The sequence below is a fragment of the Hylobates moloch genome, unplaced genomic scaffold (assembly GCF_009828535.3).
Source record: "Hylobates moloch isolate HMO894 unplaced genomic scaffold, HMol_V3 SCAFFOLD_23, whole genome shotgun sequence".
Lineage (NCBI taxonomy): Eukaryota > Metazoa > Chordata > Mammalia > Primates > Hylobatidae > Hylobates > Hylobates moloch.
The window spans coordinates 30,528,098-30,544,812 of NW_026652298.1; the positions used below are offsets into that span (position 1 = coordinate 30,528,098).

Genomic DNA, 16,715 nt, shown 5'->3' on the forward strand with positions numbered 1-16,715 from the left:
AATTACTTTGTACATACAAATTTTTAAAAAACATTTATAAATTAAAATATATATATATAAATTTTTTTTAAAAAGCATTTCTATTAAGGACATGGGCCAGCATGTCCAAGTAGATAGAAGGGTGGAATGAGCTTCCATGCCCCTCATCCAGCTGGAACCATTATCCGTATTTTTGGCATTCTTATTTCCACCCAGCTACCCCCCTTTTGGCTAAACTGTTTTAAAAGCACATTCCAGAAATAGTGCCATTTTACTCTAGTGTCATGGACTTCTTAAACTTCTTATTTTGTAATGTTTCAAACACATACAAAGTCCAGAGAATAGTACTGAAGAATCCCCTGCACTTCTCACCTTCCCCTGGTTATCAGCGTTCTGCTGTTTCCTCCCCACCTCACACCCAACCCCCCCTTTTTTGTTGTTGCTGGAGTATTTTAAAGCAAGTCCCCTATGTCATATCCTTTCCCATGTAAACACTTCAGTAAAGTACCAACTTTATAGGACAAAAATATTGAGAACTGACAGTGTTTCAAAGAAGAAAGGGATTAGTACCAGTTATCAGCATTTGGGACATTCCAAGTCCCATCTCACCCTTATACTTTGAAAAAAATGAGATTTAAAAATAAAACTGCAAATGCCAAGCAATAATGAAACTAAAAAATTTCAGCAATGTACTTGAAACATGAGTGGAATTTCCCTTCCTGTCACCTGGGTCCAAATACGTGGTTTATGTGTAAGATATTGTCTTAAGTTTAGGTCTCAGTTGTTCTCAACTGGGGCTGATTGTGCTTTCCCCACCCTGACATTTAACAATATCTGGAGACATTTTTGGTTGTGAGTGGGGTTGGGGTGAGGTGCTACAGGCATAGTGGGTAGAGGCAGAAATACTGCCAACATCCTGCAATCACAAGGCAAGGAATTAGCTAGCCCAGAATGCCAAGCCTGAGAAACTCTAGTTTGGGCCACTGGGAGGTGTTTTATCTCAGATCTCTTCTCTGTGTCTCTCCTTGAACTTGGGGAACTGCTCAGTGAACGTTGATTAGTGGAGGTGGGGCCCAACAGAATGATACGTGTTGACATTTGCAAGTGGTATATTGAAGATAACATTTTATTATCCAGAAAATTCCAATAGAAGTAACTTTATATCATTCTTTTATCTGTTGTATCAACAATAATCATTTTGGAAGTTTGTGGGACAAAATATGTATAAGGTTTAAACTTGGCTTACAAGGAAGTCAGACTCCCTCGGAGGCAAGCGGATGTGAAACCCTTTTATTTCTGGAGAGCTTCCAGAAGCAAAACAAGGCTGGAACTGTTCTAGGGACAGCTTATACGTGCGTGTAGACAGGGGAAAAACAAAACCTGAAGCCAAAAGAGGGAAGAGGAAAGGAAGGGGAGACATGACTTTTTCCTGGAGACTGCTCAGGAAGGGTATTCGAAGTCTGCATGGCCATTCAGCCTTAAAGAATGTGAAAACTGGCTGGGCACGGTGGCTCACACCTATAATCCCACACTTTGGGAGGCCGAGGTAGGGGGATCACCTGAGGTCGGAGTTCGAGACCAGCTTGACCAATAAGGTGAAACCCCGTCTCTCCTAAAAATACAAAAATTAGCCAGGCGTGGTGGCAGGCGTCTGTAGTCCCAGCCACTCAGGAGGCTGAGACAGAATTGCTTGAACCCAGTAGGCGGAGGTTGCAGTGAGCTGAGATCACGAGATCGCGCCACTGCACTCCAGCCTGGGCAATGGAGCGAGGCTCTGTCTCAAAAAAAAAAAAAAAAAGAATGTGAAAACGGTGTGCTTATGGCATGCTGGACCACAGGGGATCCACAAAGATGACTCCTGTAGGGTCCCTGCTGTCCAGGACCCTGGAGTCAAGTCAGAAATGGATGTGTCCACAGCTGATTGTGTGACAAGGTCTGGATTTATGGGTGTTTTGATTGGAGTCCAGGGGCCCTGGTACCTTATGTGCTTTTTTGCCTTGTTTCTTTCCAGATTGCTCATTTAGAAAGTGAATGTGTGGGATAACATGTCCAGTGTGTCCGAGGAGAGAAGAAAAAGGCAGCAGAACATTAAGGAAGGACTACAGTTTATACAGTAAGAGCTTCAGAGTTCTTGTGCTCTTGCCGTGTCCTAATTCTTTGGTGTGGATATATGTTTTGTGGAGAGTGAGAACTCTTTAGTCATGTTTAATGGGTCCAGTTAATTTGGGTTAGAAACTCCATATTCTAGCAATATTTTTTTCTTTTGTCCATTTGAACATTCTTGCATTCGGAAGCAAGTCTTAATGTTGCTGGCTTTTAGGGCTACAATTGTTAGTCTCCCCCAAAACGTTAGACTGAGGAATTTGAATTTGTTCTACGAACAGTGCTGCTGAGTGGAAAGTGACTGAAAATGAACATCTGGCGGCACAGAGGGCTTCTGTGATCAGACGTGTCTGTTCAGAAGCTCAGTGTTTAATTGGACTTCTTGAAGCATGTCAATGATGAGACAGCTGTGGTTTGGATGGACGTGTCCGGGCAGAAGGGCCTCTTTGTTCCTTCCTGGGAAGGAGACTTTCTCTCTATACTGCAGTAAATTGGATCAAATATTGTTAGTGGCTCTGTACTATTTTTAACCTCTTTTTTGGCAGTTGAAGAATTAGGGTTTTTAAAAAATAGAAGTAGGTTTGAAAGTAACGTGTTGTACTTAAAAAATACTAAGGAATAGTATATATATATATATATATATATATATGTATATACATATTTTTTTTTCCGTAACTGTAGTCATCTGTGAATAATGGTAGTAAAGGAGGAGGAAGTCTTTGAAATATGCCTTGAATCAGTGACAAGCTAATGGAACCACAGATTTAAGATGACTTCTGGCTGAACAAGTCCCAATAAGGAGCTTGATAATTACAGTTAATTTGTTTCTTCTTCTTAGGTCACCGCTGTCATATCCAGGAACACAGGAGCAATATGCGGTAATGACTCCGGGAAGGTCTGCTTGAAAGCTCTGCAAGTGGCTTGTGAACTGTAATTTGTTGCAGGGGTTGGCAAATGATGGCCTTGTGGGCCCAATCTGGCCTGCTGTCCTTTTTTTTTTTATTTTTATTTTTGCAAATAAAGCTTTATTGGAACACAGCCACACTCCTTTGTTTATGTATTTATTATCTGTGGCTGCTTTTGCAACATATGGTAGTTTTGACAGAGACCATATGGCCCGTGGAGCCTAAAACATGTACTCTGTCTGGGCATTTGCAGAAAAAGTTTGCCAACCCCTTCTATATAGGACTTTTTTTCTTTTTTCTTTTCTTTTTTTTTTTTTTTTTTGCATACTTGCACAGTTGTCCTGTATTTTCTTTCCTCTATTAGTGTGGTTTAGAATTAATTTATCTTTTGAGCCCCTTGAAAATTACTTCTCATGTCATTAAAAATAAGTGGGACAGAATTTATTGAGAAAGAGTGTGTGGAACATCTTTTTCTGTTAGGAGATGTTCTGACAGCAGCAAAGGGGGAGTGGATACCAAGAGGGAAGAACTAGTGATCTGCTGTTTAGGCACAGGGAGAAAGCCCAGTTCATTGGGACTTTGACTGCAGACTCTTGTCTCTACTAGCTATTGGTTCACCTGTGTTATTTTTCCTCTGAGGGTTTTGAGGCTTCTAAATGTCACTTTCTTGCTGCCTCTCTCCCTCCTCTCCTTTTCTTCTCTCTTGTTCCTTAGCTCTCTACAAACAGATTTAGAATAAAAAAGTATTAGAGCCAAAAATAAACTGTAACAGTTGTTTCATTTTGCACATGTGGAACTGGGGTCTAAAGATGTTAAGTGGCATGTCACGAGTTACACTGATTGCTAATAGTTGATCTGTCCAGTCTTAAAATAATTTTATCAGCTTAGACAGGAATTCATAAAATGAGACAAAACAAGTTGAATATTTTTCTGATCTTGTGATGAAAAAGGGCTTTTAAAATACTAAAGTATGGCCAGGTGTGGTGGTTCACACCTGTAATCCCAGCATTTTCGGAGGCTGAAGAGGGCGGATCACTTGAGACCAGGAGTTTGAGACCAGCCTGGGCAACATGGCGAAACCGTGTCTCTACTAAAAATACAAAAATTAGCCGACTGTGGTGGCAGGTGCCTGTAATCCCAGCTACTCGAGAGGCTAAGACACGAGAATCACTTGAACCCAGGAGGTGAAGTCGCAGTGAGCCGAGATGGTGCCACTGTACTCCAGCCTGGGTGCCAGAATGAGACTCTGTCTCAAAAAAAAAAAAAAAAAAAAAACTAAATTAAAGCATGATAGAAATAATGAAGGAAAATGACAAACTTTCATACATGCTAAAAGAATGTAGATACTTACTTGATAAGAAAAAAGTTTAACATCCCCCTCCCCCCAAATCAGTAAATGACCTGAGCAATTTACAGAAAAAGAAATAAAAGGGGACCATAAAAATGTGGAATTGTTCAACTTCACTGGTAAAGACATGCAAATACAAAGAGGATACCATTAAAAAAAAAAAGAAACAACAAAAACCAGAAAACGATACCATTTTCCACCTAGAAATTGGTAGATTTTACATATATGTGCATGCATACCCAGGCACGTGTACACATGCACACACACTACCCAATGTGTATGGGTGCTATAAAGTAAACCACTAGAAACATTTTTCATCATGGCCTTTTTGGAAGGCATTTTGGAAATACTGCTCAAAAGCCTTAAACTATTCATTCTCTTTGACTTGGGGCTTCCACTTGGTTTCTCTAGTGGGCACAGAATTGGAGATGTGAACAAATATTTATAAGGTTCTTTTGCTGCATTTTTCTTAATAGTGAGAAATTGAATTTCCCCTTGAAAAAGCAAGCAAGATTCAATCCCTAGCTGAGATAGCAGTGACTTGGGCTGCATCTCACAATTTCTTAGAGCAGTGCTGCTGTTCTGTCACATTGTTTCCTGTGAAGTTTTAGGTATAAAAATTAAAATTTACTTATACCGTATCTTGTTTGATAAAAGGCTTCAAGTGATAACTTTTTTTTTAGGTATATTTGCGTGCTCTCGTGAGAAATCTTTTTAATGAAGGAAATGACGTTTATCGGGAACGTGATTGGAACAACTCGATAAGCCAGTACACGGAAGCTTTGAATATAGCTGATTATGCAAAATCTGAAGAAATTTTAATCCCCAAAGAAATAATTGAAAAACTATATATAAATCGTATTGCCTGCTATTCTAATATGGTGAGTTGTAATTTTTTAAATGATGTTTCTAGAGTGAAAAGAATTTTTTTAATGACTTAGTACATTAATAAAAAGTCAATTTCTTAAGTTTTTAAGAAAGTCATATTACCTGCTTTTGGAGTGGCGTGAGGCTTCTAAAAATTAGCTTTGGATTGGCTGGGTGCGGTGGCTCATGCCTGTAAACCCAGCACTTTGGGAGGCCAAGGTGGGTGGATCATGAGGTCAGGAGTTTGAGACCAGCCTTGCCAATATGGTGAAACCCCGTCTCTACTAAAAATAAAAAAATTAACTGGGCATGGTGGCACGTTCCTGTAGTCCCAGCTGCCCGGGAGGCTGAGGCAGGAGAATTGCTTGAACCCAGGAGGCGGAGGTTGCAGTGAGTTGAGATTGTGCCACTGCACTCCAGCCTGGGCGACAGAGCAAGACTCCGTCTCAAAAAATAAAATAAAATAAAATAATAAAAATTAGCTTTGGACAAAAGGTTAGGGATTTAAGAAATAATTTGTTTCTTAGTTACTGGTCCTTGACGATTCCCATTTGAGTACAGCTTTTAAAGGTGTGTCTGCTTATAAAAAAGTCATCTTGGGAAGATACAGGTTTTCATAGGTCAGTGTGTCTTTCAGGTATCCATGTTCACAGTTAACATCTTAGTCAAGATCCAGTTAATCTTGTAAAACACTCTTTGTAAAAAACACTCTTACGAGTGTTTTTTTAAATCATGAAATAGTAATTAGTCTTCAAAGGAATTCACACTAGCTTTTCACATTTTTAAGCTTAAAAAGCTTTTGAAGTGCTTTTTTTTTCTTTTTTTTTTCCTTTTAAAACTTTTGTTTTTTTTTGAGGCAAGAGTTTCATTCTTGTTTCCCAGGGTGGAGTGCAATGGCATGATCTCGGCTCACTGTAACCTCCACCTCCCGGGTTCAAGTGATTCTCCTGCCTCAGCCTCCCGAGTAGCTGAGATTACAGGCATGCACCACCACACCTGGCTAATTTTGTATTTTTAGTAGCGACCAGGGCGGTCTCCATGTTGGTCAGGCTGGTCTCGAACTCCTGACCTCAGGTTATCCGCCCGCCTCAGCTTCCCAAAGTGCTGGGATTACAGGCATGAGCCATCACGCCTGGCCACCTTTTTTAAATTTTTGAGATGGAGTCTCACTCTGTTGCCCAGGCTGGAATGCAGTGGCACAATCTTGGCTTACTGTATCCTCCATCTCCTGGGTTCAAGTGATTTTCCTGCTTCAGCCTCCCGAGTAGCTGGGATTACAGGCACCCGCCACCACGCCTGGCTAATTTTTTTATTTTTAGTAGAGATGGGGTTTTATCATGTTGGCCAGGCTGGTCTTGAACTCCTGACCTCAGGTGATCCACCCACCTCGGCCTCCCAAAGTGCTGGGACTACAACCGTGAGCCACCGTGCCCAGCCTGAAGTGCTTTTAATTTTCACTGTGGATACTCAGTAAAATATAACCATGAATTTAAGAAAAATATCCGTGTTGTCACCTAGCTCTTTGTTAAAGAGCATTCATTGTTTATTTATTTTGTTTTGGGTAATATATTCCATATCAGTTAGCTGTTTGGAGTTACGTTTCTGTTTGACATCTTAATGTGCTCCAGAAAAGGGTAACTACAGAGGAGAGAATAGGAGAGGGACACCTGGGGACGTCAGTTAGGTCTGGAAAGCTTTATTTCTTGAAGATCTGGGGACTTTCTGGCCAAATATTAGCATTTGTCTGACCTGGATGGTGAGTACATGGGTATTCATGATATTTTTTCTACTTTTGTGTATTTGAAATTTCATAAAATAATTTAAAAAATAAAAGTAATACTGCTAACTTGGAGTTTAGAGGGAGGGTAATAGGATGGGGTATTAATTTGTTTTTATTACAGGAAGGCCTCAGTGCAAGAAATGAATTGTTTGATTGCTGACTTTATTCTTTGGTCTTACACACCAGGGTTTCCATGATAAAGTTTTGGAGGACTGCAATATAGTCCTCAGTTTAAATGCCAGTAACTGCAAAGCTCTGTATCGGAAATCTAAGGCTTTAAGTGATTTAGGAAGATACAAAAAGGCTTACGATGCTGTAGCAAAGTGCTCCTTAGCAGTGCCTCAGGTACGGAATTTATAGTTTTATTTGTTTACATCATAACCATTTACATCATAATAAATGGCATTTAAAGAGTTAAATTTTCCAGGCACCCATCAACCTGCTTCATTTGGGTATAATTGCTAACGAAGCTGAACTTCACTGTTTTGTCTGTTCTTCACCGTTAGTAAATATAACGCTTTGTTAATTATATATACTTATTTTTTTCAGGATGAGCATGTAATAAAACTAACTCAAGAACTAGCTCAGAAATTGGGATTTAAAATAAGAAAAGCATATGTCAGAGCTGAGGTAAGCTGGAGTTCTCTCCATAAGGTGTTTTCATTTTGTTTTATAACTTGGAGTCAGTTCTGTTTTTAAATTAGTGTCTTTATTTTATTTCAGCTCTCATTAAAATCAGTTCCTGGGGATGGGGCTACCAAGGTAAAGTTATTTTTTCTGTCAAAATTATAATTTTTTTTTTAAAGGGAAGGATGGGAGCAATGCTGCTTTTAGTATTTTTAGTGTGTGTTTATTTTTGGAACATTTTTAATTCCTCAAACACATAATTGGCCATAGCTTCCTGTCACTGTATTTATTTTTTTTGAGACAGAGTCTTGTTCTGTTGCCCAGGCTGGAGTGCAGTGTCCTGATCTTGGCTCGCTGCAGCCTGCACCTCCTGGGCTCAAGCGATCCTCCCACCTCAGCCTCCTGAGTAGCTGGGACCACAGGCACACACCACCATGCCTGGCAAATTTTTGAATTTTTTGTAGCGATGGGGTTTCACCATGTTGCCTAGGCTGGCCTCAAACTCCTGAGCTCAAGTGTTCCTCCTGCCTTGGCCTCCCACCAAATGCTGGGATTACAGGCGTGAGCCACCTCTTCTGGCCACTTCCAGTCACTTTACAAAAGAACATCTACAACTCAAGTAATACATTTTAGCTGTAACCAGCATTTCCTGAATGCTCCAGTGGGGCATTTTATAGGATGTTAATAGATGTTAGGTTTCAGTGCAATAAGAGTGGTTCAGGGCCAAATACTAGTTTTGGGAGTCATTTGTGATAAAATTAACAAAGGTTTTTGTATTGTTTTTTTTTTTAATTTTAAAATTAAAATTTTCTTGGGGCTAATAGGATGCTAATGGCTATTGTGAGTCGGGCAATGAATGGTGGCCAAATTAGTCCATTATTCTGCTGAATAGGCTTTGAGAAATGCTGGTCCACAAGAAATAAGTGGCAGCACTGCTAGACCAGGATCTCACCTAACACCACGTGTATACAGGTTTGCGTGTTCCATTCATTTCTTGGATCTTAATTGGGAGTTGAATTTCTGTGGAAACCTGCATTGCTCTCTTAGGGTGAGTTTTTTTCTTTTTTTTTTTTTTCCAAGATGGAGTCTTGCTCTGTTACCTAGGCTGGAATGCAGTGGCGCTATCTCAGCTCACTGCAGCCTCCACCTCCCGGGTTCAAGCAGTTCTCTTGCGTCAGCCTCCTGAGTAGCTGGGATTACAGATGCCTGCCGCCATGCCTGGCTGATTTTTGTATTTTTAGTAGAGACAGGGTTTCACCATGTTGGCCAGGCTGGTCTCAAACTCCTGACCTCGTGATCTGCCTGTCTTGGCCTCCCCAGGTGCTGGGATTACAGGCGTGAGCCGCTGTGCCTGGCCTAGGGTGAGTTTTACTGATTGTTTTATGGCTTAGAGTCCTGAAAATATTATGACCCATTGTTTGGTTTAATTTCTAGGCTTTGAACCATTCTGTGGAAGATATTGAGCCGGGTATGTTTTCACATATCATCTTAACAATTTGAATAGTGCCAGCTTTGTACCTGATGTCTTTGTACATGATGTATTGTTGTCAAATAATATCGCTGTGTGGTTATATTCATATTAATGTATTAATATTAAAGTGAGAATAATTTCCAACGCTGCCTTTGTACCTTTGGATGTGCCAGTGAGTGACTGAAAAGTGTTGAATGTTAGTAAGCAATCACTGACACCCCCTGTGGCCTTGCTGCTGTCTGATAGCTGTGCCCAAAAAAAGGTACAGGCATTTTGTGAAAGAAGGATAAGTTTTCACAAGTGACTGTATCTGTTTGGAATTGCTTTACTATACTGTCAATTTTATTATTTTTATAATTGCCTTCATATTTTCATCTTCATATCTCTATTATTGGGGATTAATGCTATTATTATGTAAATACAATGAAAGTGACTGAGTACATTTCCATCTGTGTTACAGATTTATTAACTCCAAGGCAAGAAGCAGTTCCTGTTGTGTCTTTACCTGCACCCAGTTTTTCTCATGAAGTTGGAAGTGAGCTGGCCTCAGTTCCTGTTATGCCCTTAACTTCTATTTTGCCACTGCAAGTGGAAGAGAGTGCTCTGCCATCTGCAGTGCTGGCAAATGGAGGAAAGATGCCCTTCACTATGCCAGAAGCTTTTCTAGATGATGGGGATATGGTCCTTGGAGATGAACTAGACGACCTCCTTGATTCTGCACCTGAAACTAATGAAACTGTTATGGTAAGTTTCAGTGTTACTCAAGTTTCTTCTGAAGACAGGGTTAACTTTTTTTAAATTGTAATATAACTTGATAGACTTTTTCAGTATTGCGTATAGGCTGAATTTGGATTTTTTTTTTTAACCTTGAAAGTTACTTTTGTTCTTCTCTACTGAAACTGGTTGATTTGATCATTTTGAAATAAAAAAAGAAACAATGCTATCTAGTAATTAGCCAATTTCTTTTCCAATTCATATTGGGATCTCATATTATGGAAAGGGCAAATATAACATTCTGATAAAAAATAGGCATTTGATATTTAAGAAAAAATGAATTATATAGATTAAGGACTTCTTATTCTTTTTATTTATTTATTTATTTTCAGACAGAGTCTCACTCTGTTGCCCAGGCTGGAGTGCAGTGGCGCAATCTCGGCTCTGAGTAGCTGGGACTACAGGTGCCCGCCACCATGCCTGGCTAATTTTTTTGTATTTTTAGTAGAGATGGGGTTTTACTGCATTAGCCAGAATGGTCTCGATCTCCTTGACCTCGTGATCCACCTGCCTCGGCCTCCCAAAGTGCTGGGATTACAGGTGTGAGCCACTACGTCCAGCCTCAGGACTTCTTATTCTTAAAGATAATCCTCTAGCAACCACATACTTTAAAGCAGAGTTCAGCCATCTATAGCCCAGAGGCTAAATCTGGCCTATTACCTGTTTTCGTATGGCTTGCAAACTAAGAATATTTTTTACAATTCTTAAATGGTTGAGAGAAGAACAAAAAGAGAATAGTATCTTGTGACATATGGAGATTATATGAAACTAGCCTGGGTAACCATAGCAAGGGCACATCTCTACGAAAAATTAAAAACAGCCTGGCTTGGTGGTGCGTGCCTGTGGTCCGACTGCTTGGAAGGCTGAGGGGAGAGGATCACTTGCGCCGAGGAGGTTGACGCTGCAGTGAACACTGATTGTGCCATGCACTCTAGCCTGGGCAACACAGCGAGACCCTGTCTCAATCAGTCAATCAATAAAATTATACGACATTCCAATTTCAGGGTCCATAAGTAAAGTTTTACTGGAACACATCAGTGATTATTCATTTCATGTGCTGTCTGTGGCTGCTTTTGCACTGCAACAGCATAGTTGAGTCCTTGCAACAGGGACTGTGTGGCCTACAGAGCCTAAAATACTTAGTGTCCATCCCTGTATAGAAAGCCTTTTCTGCTGGGTGCAGTGATGCACGCCTGTAATCACAGCACTTTGGGAGGCTGAGGCGGGCAGATCACCAGGAGTTCGAGACCAGCCTGGCCAACATGGGAAAACCCTGCCTCTACCAACAATTACAAAAATTAGCTGGGCATGGTGGTGCACATCTGTAATCGCAGGTACTTGGGTGGCTGAGGCAAGAGAATCACTTGAGCCCGGGAGGTGGAGATTGCAGTGAACCAAGATCATGCCACTGCACTCCACCGTGGGTGACAGAGCAAGACTCTGTCTCAAAAAAAAAAAAAAAGACTTTTCTGACCCCTCCCATAAAGTAAAATAAATCAGTAGCAGCAGTGGCAGGATGATGGTGATGAGAGGGAGAAATTCCGAGCTGTTTTCCATGGGTGGTGTAATAGATGGTGTCAGTGTGCAAAAGGCTGACAGAGCTGGGTTTGATTCTTTCCAGCTCTGTGATACTGGGCAAGTTACTTCACCGTAGTACATCATTTTCCTCATCTGTATGATGGTGATCACAGTAGGATGTATCTGAGAGAGCTATTTTAAGAACCTAATAGATAGCATAGGATACCATAACGTAAGGTGCATGGAAGCTTTCAGTGAGCTGCAGCTTTGATGGGGCCTGGGGAAGTTAGAGTTGTATGTTCTTGTCCACTTGTAAGTTCACACCTCCAGAGAGGTTGTCTCAGTCTTCATGGGCTTCTCCAGCTCCCGTCTCTGGATAACCTATCCTCCTGCTGCACCACATATATCCCACAATTCCTCTTTAATGATGCAAATTCTTTTTTTTTGAGAGGGAGTCTCACTGTGTCGCCCAGGCTGATGTGCAGTGGTGCGATCTTGGCTCACTGAAGCCTCCACCTCCCAGGTTCAAGCAATTATCTGCCTCAACCTCCCGAGTAGCTGAGATTACAGGCGCCCACTACCATGCCCAGCTAATTTTTTGTGTATTTTTAGTACAGACAGGGTTTCACCATCTTGGCCAGGTTGGTCTTGAACGCCTGACCTTGTGATCCACCCACCTTGGCCTCTCAAAGTGCTAGGATTACAGGTGTGAGCCTCCGTGCCCAGCCTCATATGATGCAAATTCTTACGAGCCCTATAGTCAGGTAAAGGTAGGGAAACATAAGGAAGTTTTGCAGATGAAACATGAATGTAACATTTGGATTAAAATGTTAGACATCTGGCCGGGTGCAGTGGCTCACGCCTGTAATCCCAGCACTTTGGGAGTTCTAGGCGGTTGGATCACTTGAGGTCAGGAGTTTGAGACCAGCCTGGCCAACATGGCAACGCTCCGTCTCTACTAAAAATACAAAAACTAGCCAGGCGTGGTTGCGCATGCCTGTAATCCCAGCTACGCAGGAGGCTGAGGCAGGAGAATCATTTGAACTCAGTAGGCAGAGGTTGCAGTGAACCGAGGTTGTGCCACTGTACTCCAGCCCGGGTGACAGAGTGAGACTCCGTCTCAAAAAAAAAAAAAAGAATCCCACCTCAGTTGTTTTTAAAAATTATTCTCGAAAAGAAGTTCTGTAGCTAAAATTGTTCCAAACAAATCTTGATTCTGATTTAAACTTTGTTTTTTTTTGAGATGGAGTCTTGCTCTGTCGCCCAGGCTGTAGTGCAATTGCGCGATCTTGGCTCACTGCAAGCTCTGCCTCCTGGGTTCAAGCAGTTCTCCTGCCTCAGCCTCCCGAGTAGCTGGGACTATAGGCGCATGCCGCCACGCACGGCTAATTTTTTGTATTTTAGTAGAGATGGGGTTTCACCATGTTGCCCAGGCTGGTCTTGAAATCCTGAGCTCAGGCAATCCCCCTGCGTCAGCCTCTCAAAGTGTTAGGATTACAGGCCAGCGTGCCTGGCCTAAACTTTGTTATGTGACATGATCTCCCAGTGTAATAATGCTTTTATTTGCTTGTGTTGAAAGTAGTTCAGCCAAACCCATGACAGCTTCATGAATTTTAATCACATCTTTTTCTGTTCTGCAGCCGTCAGCTTTAGTCAGAGGACCCCTTCAGACAGCCAGTGTCTCTCCTAGCATGCCCTTTTCGGCATCTCTGTTAGGAACCTTACCCATTGGTGCGAGGTATGCTCCTCCACCCTCCTTCTCAGAATTTTATCCACCTTTGACTTCATCCTTAGAAGATTTTTGTTCTTCTTTAAATTCATTTTCAATGAGTGAATCCAAACGAGGTAAGAACCAAATCTAAATTGTAAACAATTGCAGTTAATTTTCTCAAAATGAAAATGTTTGGCAATTATTTAACTGACTCTAGGTAGTAGACACATGAATTGTTTTCATTGTAGCTAAAAATATAAAGACTAAGCCTTCAGTTTTGAATTTATCTTGACTTAGCTGTGCCATTCTGGAGACCCAGGAGCAAAGGCATGAGAGGGGAAATGTGTGTGGCACTGGTGTTTCTGTAGGATAGTTTGTTAAGCTGGGAGTTTATTGTTTTGGGGGTGAAATGACAATGTATTCTCCATAAAGGTGTATCTCATCTTAAAGGGTCTTAGAGACAGGCTATGCTATTAAATTCTGATCTAGGCAAACACTAATTTAAGATCAGTATTTAGAATGATAGCAATCAGATGTGTCTATTTTAGGTTTCATCTGTGGAGCTCAGCAAACCGTGGCTGCTGCTTTAACTTTACAGGAGATTGCTGAGTTTGGGGTCTGACTCCTGTTTCTGTCATCCTAGGTTTAACATATAAACTTCAAACAATCACTAGAAAAATATTTTTTTGAAGGCATTGTTACATGGCTAAAAGGGCAAAAATCTTACATAATTGACTTAAAGATTGACTTAAAGAAATTAAAATATATGGGAGACAGAAGGGCAGAGAGAAAATAATTGAGTGCTAGACTAAGAAAAAGAAAGTAGGCCGGGCGCGGTGGCTCACGCCTGTAATCCCAGCACTTCGGGAGGCCGAGGCAGGAGGATCACTTGAGCTCAGGAGTTTGAGACCAGCCTGGGCAACATGGTGAAACCCTTTCTCTACAAAAACATATAAAAATTAGCTGGGTATGGTACCAGCTGGGTATGGTGGGTATGGTGCCCCATATTTTAATTTTAAATTAAATTATTTTAATATTTTAATTTTAAATATAAAAATTAGCTGGGTATGGTGCCCGTGATCCCAGTTACTCGGGAGGTGGAGGTAGGAGGATTCCTTGAGCCCAGGAGGTTGAGGCTGCAGTGAGCCAAGATCACGCCCCTGCACTCCAGCATGGGTGACAGAATGAGACCCTGTCTCAAATTTTTGTTTTTTTTAAAATGTTATGGTCTTTTTTTTTTTTTTTTTTTTTTTTGAGACAATCTCACTCTGTTGCCCAGGCTGGAGGTAGGCTCACTGCAACCTCTGCCTCTTGGGTTCAAGCAATTCTCCTGCCTCAGCCTCCCGAGTAGCTGGGATTACAGGCACCTGCCGTCACACCTGACAAATTTTTTTGTATTTTCAGTAGAGATGGGGTTTCACCATGTTGGCCAGGCTGGTCTCAAACTCCTGACCTCAAGTGATCTGCCCACTTCGGCCTCCTAAAGTGCTGGGATTGCCAGGTGTGAGCCACCACACCCGGCCCCATATTTTCAAAAGGAAAGGCTCCTTTCCCATTTTTGAATATAAAGAATTTTCTTGATGTTTTTCGTAGTTGTAGTTGGTGGGCCCTACCTTAGCTTATTTTTCTGAAAATAGGTTTTTATTTAAATTTGTTTGACTATGCCCTGGGTTTCTAGAGGAAAGCAAAGACTCTAGAGCCCTCTTTGGGTGTCAACCTTGAGCAAGAAAATTTCTAGAAACTGGGACGGGAGAATAGCGTGGGAAGCCATAGCCAGTAAGCTACTAAGCCCTGATGTTCTTATTACATGATCAGAATGAAAAGGTCTGTTGAAGTTTTTTTATTATTTTAGATCTGTCCACCTCAACTTCTAGAGAGGGAACACCGCTTAACAACAGTAATTCTTCCCTTTTACTTGTAAGTGCCACTTCCTCTTTTGTAAATACGTCGCTTGAATTGAAAATAGTTACTTAAGTAACTGAGTTATTTGAATGAACATGACAGTCTCCCTTAAATTTTGTGTGTGCTGCAGGAAATTGTGTTAAAGTAAGACTTCTGGAACATCTAGTAATAACGGCTCTGTGTTTACGACTTGATCTGTCATAGCAAATTAATCGGTATTGCAGACAGTGTAAGAGGCTTTAGCACAGCATAAACAAATCAAGGAAATATAAGATCAGGGCATGTAAAGCGTGTGTACTTTGCAGTAGAACTTATTACTTATAATATGGAGTATCAAAAAAGTGGGGGGGTGACTAGAAACCAAAAGAGAGAAAAATGTAGACAGTTTTTAAGATAGAAGAACATTAAGGATGGAGTAGTACTGACCTCAGTTTATGAAGATTGTCTTATTTTTCAGATGAATTTAGTTCCTTTCTTCAGTGATAATGCAATATTTGTTGGCTGTTTTTTTTTTTTCTTCTTATTTTTCTTGCAGATGAATGGACCAGGTAGTTTGTTTGCTTCAGAGAATTTCCTGGGAATTTCAAGTCAGCCTAGAAATGACTTTGGAAACTTTTTTGGAAGTGCAGTTACCAAACCATCTTCATCAGTGACTCTAAGACATCCCCTCGAAGGAACCCATGAATTGAGACAAGCTTGCCAGATATGTTTCGTAAAATCAGGTCAGGACCAAACAAACACGCAGAGAGTATTAAACTACTTGCTCATAACCTTGAAAGTTCTTAGGAATTTGTAAATACGTGTTAACAACATCAGTTATTATGGTTCTTCAATCCCTATTTTGAATTCTTCCTAAACAAGTAGCAGTTACCTATTTAGTGCCTTTGGAGTATAACAGGATATGTCTCTGCTCTTATTTGATGTAATTTTATTTATAGAATCATGTAGAATAGAATATGTGCCTATTTTTGGAAGCTTATTGAAATTTTAATGAAACTCCTTATGTTCTCAGTATATGCTTAAGAAGTTATTTTCAAACAGAGCAAGAACTAGAAAACAGCATTATAAGACCAGTATACAATACAATGTATATGAAAATTAAATACTTCCTGTTAGCTTGTTTCATATCTTTACCCTTAAATCAAGTGACATAAACACAGTTTATTCTGATCTGGAGTCAACTTCATTTTTTTTCTTAGTTTAACAGTGTTCTTTATAAGCCATCAAAATTCCTCTCCAGATTATCCCTAAAGTTAAGTAAGGGTATCTTTTTTTGGCAGGAGTGGAGTTGAATAGAACATTGTGTTGTCTGATAGATTATAAAAGGCAAAAATCTACCTTAGTAGCCTACTTATATTTTAGGGTTATGGAAGTGGGATTTCTGTGGGAATTTAATAATTGATGTTCATCTGTTCATGTCTGCTTGTAAATTTACCTGTAAAATGAAATGATATTTTTTGTGCATATGAACAATCCTCTTTACATCTTTTTCAGGCCCTAAGTTAATGGATTTCACTTACCATGCTAATATAGATCATAAGTGTAAGAAAGATATTTTAATCGGTAGGATAAAGAATGTTGAAGATAAATCATGGAAAAAAATACGTCCAAGACCAACAAAAACAAATTATGAAGGACCATATTATATATGTAAAGGTATGTACTGTAATTACTTAATTAGTATACATTACATAAGTGATGAACTGCAGTCATGCTTAGCTTAATGACAA

The 16,715-nt window shown here is 40.4% G+C and overlaps 1 protein-coding gene across 2 annotated transcripts in view; it reads left to right on the forward strand.

The window, feature by feature from the left end:
• ZC3H7A (zinc finger CCCH-type containing 7A) overlaps positions 1-16,715 on the forward strand; it is a 45,849-nt gene that overhangs the window by 12,818 nt on the left and 16,316 nt on the right. The window contains exons 1-13 of one of the 2 annotated variants that reach the window (XM_058434055.1): positions 1,699-1,912; positions 1,991-2,092; positions 2,921-2,960; positions 5,019-5,216; positions 7,169-7,327; positions 7,532-7,612; positions 7,706-7,744; positions 9,044-9,077; positions 9,541-9,824; positions 13,013-13,217; positions 14,936-15,000; positions 15,521-15,707; positions 16,480-16,641. In XM_058434055.1, coding sequence (XP_058290038.1) covers positions 2,025-2,092; positions 2,921-2,960; positions 5,019-5,216; positions 7,169-7,327; positions 7,532-7,612; positions 7,706-7,744; positions 9,044-9,077; positions 9,541-9,824; positions 13,013-13,217; positions 14,936-15,000; positions 15,521-15,707; positions 16,480-16,641 — 1,522 coding nt within the window. In that variant the 5' untranslated portion in view covers positions 1,699-1,912; positions 1,991-2,024. Of the gene's footprint in view, positions 1-1,698; positions 1,913-1,990; positions 2,093-2,920; positions 2,961-5,018; positions 5,217-7,168; positions 7,328-7,531; positions 7,613-7,705; positions 7,745-9,043; positions 9,078-9,540; positions 9,825-13,012; positions 13,218-14,935; positions 15,001-15,520; positions 15,708-16,479; positions 16,642-16,715 lie in introns of those variants that run through there. The other variant, XM_032145267.2, reaches the window with a different exon arrangement.